Raw genomic sequence first — 12,658 nt, 5'->3', positions numbered from 1 at the left:
CAAGAACAATGCACCCTATAATGGCCGAGGCACTTGCTCGGCGTGCTGAAGACCCAGGTTCAAATCCCTGCTGTCAGCCAAAGCAGGGGGATGAGAACCTGGCTTTCCCACATGAAAGTTACCAAACCATTGGCTGTTCTGAGATCTCTCACGCTCCAGCTTTGACCAAAAACTCCACTCATGACCAGAGAAACTGTCACCATGAAAACTTTGTCAACACCAATATGCTCAGGTGAGACCTTTCGGGGTTGACCAATCACCATTTTCCAGCAGAAAAAAATGTTTTGTTGGAAAAATCCCAACTGGCTCAGTGGCGGGGGTGGGGGAGGTCAATATAAGTATGTATTTCTGAGTGCACATCTGGGTGATTTGGTGAGTGGGGGGCGGGGTTACTGCTCAAGGGGTCCCCATGCTCCACATCCCTCCCTGCCAGGAGGAGATATGTGGGTCAGCAGCTCCCACACTTCCTCTGCTATTCACTGGCAATTAGAAAAACTTGTTCCCAGAGCAATGAGGGAAATCACGCCCATGAAGCAGAACACAGGAGAACTGCAGCCTTTGCCATGAGGAGCTTGTAGCAACAAGCTACCAAGCTTTCAGCTACAGGAAGCTGCTTGCGGGATGGGGCAGGGGAGGAGGAGTGTTCATTGTTGATTCTTGTTTCTCAAACTTGAATATTACACCTCTAACCAGCTCGGGCGGGGGGAGGGGGCAGTATTAATTGACCTATGCATTGCCAATGCTTTATTCATTGAGAAAGCTGGGAGCAAGAGAGGGGGGAGTAGCTGTCACTGGGTGATCCGACAACTTGCCTGCTCTGATTTCCGTACTAAACTTCGACAAGTTCAGCTCTAAATCTCCAGCAGACAGAAGTCCCTAGTCCAAACCAAACCAGCCCTGGCTCCTAACCCTTGAGTCTACAAAGCCAGCCTGCCAATCCTTTCCACTCTTCCTCAGGTTGCTGTCCACACCTCTCCTCCCGTCCCACGTCAAGGTGAGGAATTTGTCTCCTAATCAACCAGGTTCCTGCATCAATCCTTGTTCCCTGCCTGGGCTCCCAGCACCTCATTCTGTTCTCATTTATGCTGGGTAATTCCACTTCAATGGTGCTGCTACTGATCCAGTCGTTAATTAAAGGGTAATCAGAGTCCCAGGGTCTTTGGACTTCTTTCTTCAGGGGGAATCTACCCAAAACCCATGACACTGGAGGTGACCAGAATCCCCATCACCGGAGGTTTTTAAGAACTGGCTGGACAAACCCCGGCCAGAGATGACCTAGATTTATTTGATCCTGCCTCTCCAAGTCCCTTCCAGCACCACGTTTCTGTGACTGAGCAGCTCTTATTTTCAAGCCCAATGCTGAGCTCACTCAGTTGTTTCAGAGAAAGCCAGCGAACAAGATGATCAGAAATCCAGATTGGCTGAGTTCTGTCTACACAGGGATCATGGGAGCTAGCTGAGAAACCGACCAGAAATGAATGATGGACAAGGAACAAGCACCTCCTCCAGGTCGTATCTATCTGTCTTTGGTATTCAGACAGCTCCCGTTGCCCAATCTTTAACGTAGTCACCCACACAGCCCAGCTGTGAAGTAGGGAAGGGTTATTCCTATTGTACAGCTGGAGAACTGACAAACAGAGAGGCCGAGTGACTTTGCCAAGATCACAGAGGAAGCCCATGTTGGAGCAGGGAATTGACTGTGTTTGGGGATCAAACCTCTGGACTATCCTTCCTTTCATACGCATAATGGCTTGGAAAGCTTCTATCCTATCCAATCTCTGTCCAGTCCATCACAACGGTCGTTGTAGTGGCAGTTTCCTGAGATGATGCTTGGATCGGCCAGTAAGGGGCTTGACTTCCCCAAGCACTCAGCTGATGCCAACGCAACAGGACATTGTCACCTCTAAAAATCAGGCTCCAAGGGGATGCCAAGTACTTTCCAAGGTTGTGAAGGTTGGCCACAGGAGAGAGCTTGGATAGTGACTGCAGCTCAAGAGTTAAACTAGGGTCGTAATTAGGGCTGGCTGGAAACTGTCTGTCAAAACATTTTTTTTTCCAACAGAAAGAAAAACGTCCATGAGAAGTGTCCCCGTTCCTAACAATGTTCAGTCTGAAAAATGAAAATGCGTGGTGGAAAATCAGCAGGTTTCATCCCAAAATTGTCAGTTTTCATCCCTCCTGCCCCCAAATTGATTTTTTTGGTCAGTTTTGGCCAAAAATGGGTGGCTTTCTAGTTTTTCAACTAAAAGGGTCAAAATTTTCTGCATTTAAAAAAAAAAAATTCCAACTGGCTCTAAACACAAGGCCAGAAGATTCCCAGGTTTCTTTCTATTTCAGCCACAATATTCCTCTCTCCAGCTGGGCTAAGACACTTGCATAGCTTGCCACTGACCCCTCAACAGTCATTTAGTTTGCCCCATTTGGCAGGACAGTAGCTATGTCTGATCCAGTTTGACACATAGGAGTTGGAGTCATCATCATGACCGGATCTTAGTCTAGCAGCTATTACTGTTAAACTAGTGAGCATGATGCAACTCTGCAACACTACAAACCCAGCTGTCCGATGGCCACTCATGTCTTACCCGCCCTCCTCCCGCTGCTCTAAATTACAAGGAGATGGGTACGGAAAGAAGCATGGTTTCGTGCCACAGTTCTCAGCCTTTTCTTTTACCAACCTTCCCCTGTACATACTGGGACACCTAAGCCCCCTTTTTCTATCTAGCTGGGACAACGAAAATGATTGGGGGGTTGGGGCACATGACTTACGAGGAGAGGCTGAGGGAACTGGGATTGTTTAGTCTGCAGAAGAGAAGAGTGAGGGGGATTTGATAGCAGCCTTCAACTACCTGAAAGGGGGATTCCAAAGAGGATGGAGCTCGGCTGTTCTCAGTGATGGCAGATGACAAAACAAGGAGCAATGGTCTCAAGTTGCAGTTGGGGAGGTCGAGGTTGTGCCGAGTCAGAACACAAACAAAGAATTTCAAAATTTCCCCCCAAAAGAAAATTCTGAAAGGCTTTTCTTCAATTTTTTTTCCTCAACAATTTTTTTTCCCCCCCTATATGGACATGTTCCTACAGGATTGTGTCACTTTTATTTTGAGCATGTGTTAGTGGTTTTGAATTTTTACAAATAAAATGAAAGGAAATTTCAAAGTGAAAACTCACCTTGAATCCCCCCAAAATCAAAATGTTTCATTGGAATCTGTCAAAACCAAACATTTTGACTTTTTCTGATGTTCATTTTTTAAAGGAACAATTGGGCAAAATGGATACTTCTGCAAATCTGCTGGCAGGGTCGGGGGTGGGGGGGCAGTTTTGGTCCAAAGATCTCACCCATCTCCAGCTGCGACCAAGCTATGAGCACTGGTCCTGCTCTTCTGTGCACAGGTTTCTGTGCATAAGATGTGTGTGTATGTATGTATGTAGACCAACATTTCTGAGCAGCCCCTACATTCAAACTGTACTGGACCAGATTCTGATCTAAGCCCCACTGATGTAAATCCAGAGTTAATGCTATTGAATGCAACAGGACTTACTCCCGATTCACACCAGTGTGGGCTCTGTGAATCCATCTAAACCCACGGTTTGTACTGGGTAATCCACAAAGGGAATGAAACCAGGTGGGGGAGGCGGTGAGGAATCACAGAGGAGATGGGAAATAGCATGGGCCAGGGGTCTCTTCAGAGGGGTAGAGGGCAAATGTCCCCAGCTGGACAGTTTGGCTCATTCCTGCCGCCATCTTGGCACATTGCTCTTCAAAAGTTTCTTGGTGGGACAAGAATACAAATCATCCCCTGGAGGGACAGGGGAGGAGTCGCAGCAGTAACCAGGAAGCAGAGCAGGTGAGCTCCGCTGCAGAGGAAGAAGCTGCTTCCCCCCAGGGCCACCCAGAGGATTCACTCCGGGGCAAAGCACTTTTGGGGGCCCCTTCCATAAAAAAAAGTTGCAATACTATAGAATACTATATTCTAATGGGGGCCCTTGCAGGGCCTGGGGCAAATTGCCCCACTTGCCCCTCCCTCCCCCGGGCAGCCCTGCTTCCCCCTCCCCCCCCCGCCATTTTAATGTGAACCTTGAATCTGTCTGATCTGAAAGGTTTAGAGAGAGAAACGTTTGGAGAAAAAAAAGCAGCAGCAGCAGCAAATACTGAACTACACAGATTTCCAAGAGCCGGGATTCTGTGGTGCGTCAGCGCCACCAACTGGACAATTTAGATCACAGCGATAGATAAGTAGGGCATAAAAGGGTAGGCTCAGTCGCCAGGAGAGAGATTTTGTGGTGTTGTGGAGAGAGGCCCGGATTCACACCCGCTGAAGTCTGTTGGAGTTTTTCCATCAACTGCAAGGGGCAGTAGGTCAGACTCCGAGGCCATGTCTACACTACCATGTCAGCAAAACGTATGTCGTTCAGGGGTGTGAACATTCCACCCCCCAAGCCAAGTAAGAGAGGCCAGTGTAAGCGCCAGTGTGCACAGGAGAGCTCCTCCCACCGACTTAGCTTCTGTCACTCGGCCTAGAGCATCTTCACCACACTCGCAGCAACAGCGCAGCTGGACCAGTCTGGCCATGCCTCCGCCGCACTGTACGCAGAGATGTGCCCTTAATTACCCAGGTGATAGGCGCTAGAGAAAAACCTACAGCGCAGAGATTGAGGGATGGGTTGGCTCTTTAGCGAAATCGATGGCAGATTCATTTCCTCACCATCAATAGCTAACACAGTCCAAGTTTTAAAATCTGTTGCAACAAGATTCATAATAATGAGATGTGGAAACTTGTTTATTCGATGCAGAAAGGTGGAGGATTTAGCTACCTAGAATAAAACAAGCCTTCTGGGGCTCACAATCCAACCACTCTGCCCAGCTGACTTCCCCATAGGGCAAGGGGTAGAGAAAGTTAAGTCTTTGGAGACTGAAAATCCATACCACTACTGACCAGTTACTTGGATTAAAATATTTTCCTGCTACTCCAACGAGAAACTGCAGAACTGGAATTAATTTGCAAACTGGACACCATCAAATTAGGCCTGAATAAAGACTGGGAGAGGATGGGCCACTACAAAAAGTAATTTTCCCTCTGCTGATACTCACACCGTCTCATCAACTGTTGGAAATGGGCCGACTTGATTGCGTGGGCCTGGTTAGCACTACAAAAGTAATTTTCCCTCCCTTGGTATTCACCCCCCCCCCCCATTAATTGTTGACAATAGGCCACTTCCAACTTAAATGAATTGGCTTGTTAGCATTGACCCCACCCCACCCGGTAAGGCAACTCCCATCTTTTCATGTGCTAGAATATAAATATTCTGCTTACTATTTTTTCACTCTATGCATCTGATGAAGTGGGTTTTAGCCCACAAAAGCTTATGTCCAAATAAATGTGTTCATCTCTAAGGTGCCACAAGGAATCCTTATTGTTAGAGCAAATACCGTAGCTTTTATACAGCAGCCACAAATTTACAATTGCAACTGCATGTGGGGGTTGCTTGTGATGGTGGAACGCAGGGCTCACTTCTGATTTAGGTATTGTATTCCTAAAGCTCATGCTTCAGGGTTTCAGCCAGACACTGACAGGGGTCAGGAAGGGATAGCTCCTGCCCCCACTTCCCCCACCCCAAACACACTGTATTCTGGGAAAGCTTTTAAAATCATCTTCTTCTGAAGCATCAAGGATGGCCATGGCTGGATATGGGATATTGGGTGGGGTGAGTCAGGGCTCTGAGGTGGCACCAAACATCCTCTCTCAGCTGCTTGGCTGGGTGGACCTGCACCATGTGTAACTGATTGCCATATGTGGGTATGGGAAGGAATTTTCCCCCAGGTCAGATTGGCAGCAAGCTTGGGGGATTTCACCTTCCTCTGCAGTGTGTGGGTCACTTCCCAGGATTATCTGGGTCTCTCTCATGTAATCAATTCCCTGCCATTGCAGGGGACTCAAGCATTGGTGCACCGCGGTCCCTCCTAATCTCTGCCTGTGGCACATAATGATCTAATCCAGTCTCCTGGGGGCTGTAATATTTTCATCTCATTTCAATTGTTGGATTTAGTGTACAAGTGCCAGAGGGCTGAATGGCCTGTGCCATACAGAAGGTCAAACCAGACGATCTAGTGAGCCCTTACATCAGAATGATTGCTGGGTGAAAGGAGGTTTTATAACAGTCAATTACTATTACTTTAAGTCTCTGAACAAATTTGTATGTCTGAAAGCAACAAGTTAAACTATTATGAGTGACAGCAATTGATTGACACCTTTGAACACTAGCCATGAGGACTCTGGTGACCTGGATGGGCAGGGATCACAAAAGGAAACATACCTTTGTTTGCCAATAATTATTCAGAGATTTCAACAGCTAGTTTCACTCACCCTTTGCCTTTAGAACTCTCTGGCTGGCTGTACAGGGGTTGGTTTAAAATTTAAGCTCATTACAGGTTTCTTAATTGTTTCCTCAAACACTACACACAATTATACTGTCACTTAGAAAGCTCCCATAAGGGGGGGGGAAAAAAGTCAGTGTCATATAGATATGTAATCTCTGGCATTCTGCCCAACTGCATGAAAGGTTAGTTAGAGAACTCCTCCTCCTAGGAGAAGATTGTGTCACTGCAGTCAATTTTCCCTTTCAATGTTTATCTCTGTATATTGCCTTTAATGATACTAAACTTACAGTATAGTTGGAGTGAAACCTGGAGATGTATTGTAAGAAAACAGTGGAACATGTAACTGGAGTATCTTACAACTTACACCTACCTAAAGTTTTTGAAGTATGCAAATTATAACTATACCACAAGATACTTTTAATCTGTTTTTTCAGAATACATGCAAATCTTACTAGTTATCTTTATTATACATAGAAGAACAACAGTAAGTAGCTATAAGATTGGAAATGTTGAAAATCATTAGTATCATTAATGTAAGAAAAAATGAAAATTGCTAAAAAGATATAGATTATATATAAAGAAATTTGACAATTGCTTAACTGTGTATTTCCCACATTTTAAGGCTTTTTTAAATTTGATTACAACTGCCTTACCTGAAAATAGTTTTTTCCCATTAATTTAAAAGAAGATATTTCAACCAAGCCCCCTGATTTCATGAAGTATTGATTATTTTCCTGTGACTAATATACAGGCAAAGGCATTGCTTTTATTATGCAATTGCACTATAAACTCAATTAGCAGAACCCTTGATTCCTAAAATGCAACTGGATAGACTCAATGGTTGAGAGAAAAGTTGACGAGATAAAATAAAATGCATGTTTAATTAAAAATAAAAAATAGTTTATTTATCAAACAGCTCTCACTTTTGTTTTGTTTGTATTATATGGATACATACCCCACAAAAACTTCACTCCATGGGACGGTCAAAGTCCACACACTTTGGCAGACTGCTGAAGTTTGCTTATGAGACAAATGGCAGCAAAGATGCCTTGATATTGTTTGGGCAGCTCTTAACGCTAGCCAAATCCACACCCCTTTAGAACTGCCGATCAGCTATCACTTACAAACTGCTAGGAAGCGCAGTCATAAAAACAGAACTATAAAAAATATTATCTGAGGGAAGAAACGGATTCTCATAGGTGATAAATGGAAGTGTATTTTTGTTCCCCAGAGAATCCCCGGGGAAAGGTAAATGCACTGTCTTTCCATGAAATAACCTGTGTATGTACAAAACTTATATGGCACTTGATCTTCAAAAGCACTTTACCCAAGCACTCCAAGAGCTGAGTCACAAATATCATCCTCGTTCTGCAGAAGGAGAAACTGAGGCAGAGAGGGGTGAGAGGAATCAGTGTGAGATCTGAGATGCAGATTCAGAAGCTCCTGGCTCCCAGTTCTAAGCTCAGACCATGACCTCTCCCCCACCCCTGCCTGGGCACAGGATGATGTTTTCATCAGGCACAGGGTTGCCCTTTCTTATAGTTGCTTTTGAGTCAATCTGTTTGATTTAAAAAGCAAGAGACTCCTGTCCCAGCTTGTGCTACCAAAGCAGCACACCAGTTCCATGCCACCATCCTCAGTTAAAATCTGGGTTATCCTCTCTGCCATGTCCCCATTGATGGCCAGAGAGCGGAAGTGGTCAAAATCATTCCTACCCAGCTTCCGGAGGCGCCGGGCGGCTGCTCTATAACACTTCCACGGCTGGGGTTCAATAAGCAGGTAATTGCACCGAGACGAAAGGTAGGATAAGAACTCCACCAGGCCATCATCCCCGTGGTTCAGGTGGATCCACATGGTCACTGACATACAAAAGCCGATGTCAAAGGTGGAACGGCTGAACCTGCTCAGGTAGGAGCTCAAGAACAACTCCCGGGCACTAGCATCCATGACATCCAGGGTGGCAAAGGAGATGGAGCCAGGAAAGGGACTACATCGCTCAGCCCTCTCGATCAGTCCTGCGTCGATGTCGCAGCACAGGAGGTTCAGAATCTTCCCAACAACAAGCTGATCAGGGCTGGCCTTGTTCTCCTGTAGACCAAGGAGGTGTCTGTAGAGAGCAACGCTTAGCTCCTGCAGAAGGAAAAACAGCATGGATTCATTCAGCATGCTCAGTAACGTATTACCAAGATATATGGGCCCACTTGAGGTTTCGAAGTCCGGCAGAGCAGGGAAACCCACTGATGGATTCATCCTTTCTGGAACCAGGACAAAAAAAAAGTCACAGCACCTTCTCTTCGAAGATCTCTAAGGGCTTTCAAAGATGTTCATTATCCAAGCCTCACAACCTCCCTATGTGTTATCCCCATTTTAGAGGCATTATAGTGACTATCAGGATCACGCAGCAAGGACGTAACCCAATGCCCATTTAATTCAAAGGGAGTCTTTCCATTGACTCTACTGAGTTTTGAATCATGCCTCAAGTCAGCAGAAGAGCCAGGAACAGAGGCCAGGTCCCTTGACACCCAGGATCCTCCCCTAACTACTATGGGGAAGAGTAGTTCTGCCAATATACATCTTGCTGAATACCCTCTTCCTTTAGAGAGGTGGATGCTATATTCGGCTCTCTAGATAAGCCTCAGAGGACTCTAATAACCTGAATAGAGGATTTAGAAGACCATACTGATAATAATGCACTTCCTCCTCCAAATTCCTCATGGGAAAATATTTATAAAGCCATAAGACAGGTACTGACAGGGCTTTCCCTTCCATTTCCTTTTTCAGGATGTTCCATTGAATAGGAAAATGTGTCTCCTACCATCAAAGCTGCTGGTGAAATTCCCAAATGACATGATACCAAGGAATAAACACAGCTGTGTTTATCTCTAGTGTGCAAGTAAAAAGAGTATTTGGTTATGTAGGGCTACAGTGCCCTCTAGTGGTCAAACATTTTCTCTTTGGCTTCTGTATTTTAGACCAGCAGTTCTCAACCAGGGGTCCAGGCCTGACTCCGAGCAAGTTTCAGGGGGTCCACCATGCAGGGCTGGTGTTAGACTCGCTGGGGCGCAGGGCAGAAAGCCAAAGCCATGCGGCACGGTGCTGAAGCCTGGAGCTCTGAGCCCTGCCACCTGCTGGGACTGAAGCCAAAGCCCAAGCAACTTAGCTTCACAGGGGCCCCTGAGGCATGGGACCCGATGTAATTGCCCTGCTTGCTACCCACCAATGCTGCCTCTGGCTTTTATATGCAGAAAAACAGTTGTGGCAGCACAGGTGGGCCATGGAGTTTTTATAGCACGTCATGGGGGTATCAGAAAGAAAAGTTGAGAACTCCTGCTTTAGACACTGTGGCCTTATGATCGGATGTTTAGTTGATCTCATGAAAGCTCATTTCAGATGAAGTCTAGAATCACTCAGATAATGCAAGGAGATTAAGAACAACCATAACAAATGATAACATAAATTAATCCAAAGCAGAATGCAAAGCAGTACTTTCACTCAAATGCATTTTTTAAATATAGTTCTCAGTCTAATAAAGTCCTCCTTATCCGCAGAAGCCATTTTTAAAGCCCTGTCCAACTCACACACTGGATCATTTCTCTATACACTAAAGAAACACAGCCACTCCTGGAGTAGAATGCACCACATCTACACACACTTCACGGCAAAAATATATATCAAACACAGAATATTCCAGGTAAAATACAGGGGGAATTTAGAGAAATAGAATGTAGATAGGAGCCTTAAAATTCTGCCAAAACACCAACTTTATGAAAATTACCATGAGATTTTAAAATAATCACAAGTGATCAGGACTAGAGCTGTCATTTCATTTCATCCCAAAACATTTTGTTTCAACTTTCAGGCATTAGGGCAAAAGAAAGGAAAACTAGATTTGCAAAACTAGATTCCGGTGGTTCCCGGCCAATGGTAGCTGCAGAGTCGGTGCTTGGGGTGGGGATGGAGGGGCTTCACGCAGAGAACTGCTGGTCGGCCCTGCACCTAGGAGCCGGACCTGGCGGCTGCTTCCAGGAGCCAGGTGGAGCCAGGCAGGTAGGGAGCCTGCCTTAGCCCTGCTGCACCGCTGACCGGACTTTGTCCTATTAAAATCTTCTGAATTGGTTTCAGTAGCCACTGATATCAAGGGCGACACTGGAAGACTCCCGGCCAATCCAGGAGAGTTGGCAACCCTAATGCTACCCCAGGATCTTCCCCTCTGCCTTGCTAGTTCCATCTACTGCCCCTTCCCCATCTTACCCCCAGCTCTTCCCTCCCCCATGTTAACCCCCTGGGCACTGCCCCACCATGCTCCTCCCCATGTCTGTGCAACTCCCAGTCCACTGCCCCCCATGCTTTCCCTGCTCTTCCTTCCCCTATGTTAACCCCCTGGACACTGTCCCCCCCACCTCCGTACTACCCCCAGTCCACTGCCCCCCATGCTTCTCCCAACTCTTCCCTCCCCCATGTTAACCCCCTGGGCACTGTCCCCCCACCTCTTGTGCCTACCCCAGTCCACTGCCCCCCCCCTGCTGCCCCCCAACTCTTCCCCTCCCCCATCTGTTAACCCCTGTGCACTGGTCCCACCGTGCTCCCCCCACCTGGTGCTACCCCCCGATTCCAATGCCCCACCATGCTTCCCCCCCGGATCTTCCCTCCACCCCATGTTAACCCTCCTGGGAACTGGCCCCCCACCTGATTGCTACCCCAGTCTCCACTGCCCCCCATGCTTGCCCATCAAACTCTTCCCTCCGCCATGGGTAACCCCCTGGACACTGCGTCCCCCCCACCTCTTGCTACCCCAGTCCACTGCCCCCCCTGCTTCTCCCCCCAACTCTTCCCTCTCCCATGTTTAACCCTAGGGCACCTGTCCCACCGTGCTCCCCCCCCCACCTGTGCTACCCCCCGTCCAATGCCCCCATGCTTCCCCCAACTCTCCCTCCCCCCCCCCATTTAACCCTCTGGCACTGTCCCCCCACTCTGTGCCTACCCCCAGTCCACTGCCCCCCGCGTTCCCCCAACTCTTCCTCCCCCATGTTAACCCCTGGGGGCATTTCCCACCGTTGCTCCCCCCACCTGGTCCTACCCCCCTCCAATGGCCCCCCCCATGCTTCCCCCGCTCTTCCTCCTCGCATGTAAACCTCCTGGAACTGGCCCCCCACCCTGTGTACCCCAGTCCACTGCCCCCCCCCTGGCTTCCCCCGCTCTTCCCTCCCCTATGTAACCCCTGGGCACTGTCCCCCCACCTCTGCACCCCCAGTCACTGCCCCACCTGTTCCCCCAAACTCTTCCCTCCCCATGTTTTAACCCCCTGGGCAACTCCCCCCCCACCTGTGCTAACCCCCAGTCCACTGCTCCCATGCGCTCCCACGCTTCTTCCCTCCCCATTTAACCCCCTGGGCACATGCCACCGTGCTCCCCCCCCAACTCTCGCTTACCCCCAGTTCACTGCCCCCCCGTGGCTTTCCCCCGCTCTTTCCCTCCCCCATGTAAACCCAGCCCGCCCCCTCCCCACGCAAGCCCACTGCCCCAAAGCTACCCGGCCCCCTTCACCATGTTACCGTGACCCTAGTGTTCCCCGCCCCCGCCCCGCGCGGCCGCTTACCCCCGAGTTGCAGCCGACGTCCAGCCCCAGCAGTGGGGAGGGCCCCGCGGGGAAGAGCCGCCCCAGCAGCGCCGGCGGCAGGAGGCGGACGCGGCCCTCGGGCGGGTGGAAGCGGGAATAATTGGGGAAGTTCCCGTAGGGGGCCGCCCCGGGCTCGGAGCCGCCGGGCAAACCCTCGGCCCCCTCCCTCATGGGGGCCGCCATCTTGTCAGGTCCTTCTGCTCAGCCGCCCGGCCGGCCACCAAGCGCCGACGCTTTTCTGGCCGGGGGCAGAAAGGTTCCGTGCGGCGGAGCTGCGCGTGCGCGATCTGAGACGCTGGGGCGGGGGATGCTGAGACGGGAGAGGCGTGAAGGGAGGGGAGCGGGTAGGAAAGAGCCACAGGGCCCTGTGCAGCAGCAATTGGGTTCCCCCCAATGCACATTGCTGGGAGTTGTGCTGCTAAAATGGGAAATTTAGGCGCTATGATGTGTGGGTTTTGGTTTCTTTACAGGACTTCCTGCCAAGGGTTGTTATTGTTTCTAGTCCTGTGGGACTTACAAACCCCAAGAGTGACCAGACAGCAAGTGTGAAAAATCAGGAGGGGGCCAGGGGTAATAGGCACCTATAGAAGACAAAGCTCCAAATATCAGGACTGTCCCTGTAAAATCAGGATATTTGGTCACCCCGGAGAGCAGGGTCTCACTATGTG

General features: G+C 48.8%; 1 protein-coding gene across 1 annotated transcript; it reads right to left on the bottom strand.

The window, feature by feature from the left end:
• Positions 1-7,251: 7,251 nt before the first annotated feature.
• Positions 7,252-12,185, bottom strand: BCDIN3D (BCDIN3 domain containing RNA methyltransferase). The gene is made up of 2 exons (XM_032786668.2): positions 11,970-12,185; positions 7,252-8,503 (listed from the first exon to the last, which is right to left on the bottom strand). The coding sequence occupies exons 1-2, from the start codon at positions 12,171-12,173 to the stop codon at positions 7,910-7,912; spliced, it is 798 nt and encodes a 265-aa protein (XP_032642559.1). The 5' UTR covers positions 12,174-12,185; the 3' UTR covers positions 7,252-7,909.
• Between the last annotated feature and the right edge of the window lie 473 nt (positions 12,186-12,658).

This window comes from Chelonoidis abingdonii, chromosome 26 (genome assembly GCF_003597395.2).
Source record: "Chelonoidis abingdonii isolate Lonesome George chromosome 26, CheloAbing_2.0, whole genome shotgun sequence".
Lineage (NCBI taxonomy): Eukaryota > Metazoa > Chordata > Testudines > Testudinidae > Chelonoidis > Chelonoidis abingdonii.
Note: the sequence above shows the minus strand (reverse complement) of the source record. Positions and strands in the feature narration are given on the sequence as shown.

What these genes read in the sequence shown, in the direction of transcription:
- BCDIN3D (XM_032786668.2), bottom strand. Translation starts at nt 12,173, where the DNA reads ATGGCGGCCCCCATGAGGGAGGGGGCCGAGGGTTTGCCCGGCGGCTCC. An exon ending in ACGTCGGCTGCAACTCGGGG is followed by an intron (nt 8,504 to 11,969) that starts GTAAGCGGCCGC and finishes TTCCTTCTGCAG; the next exon opens with GAGCTAAGCGTTGCTCTCTA.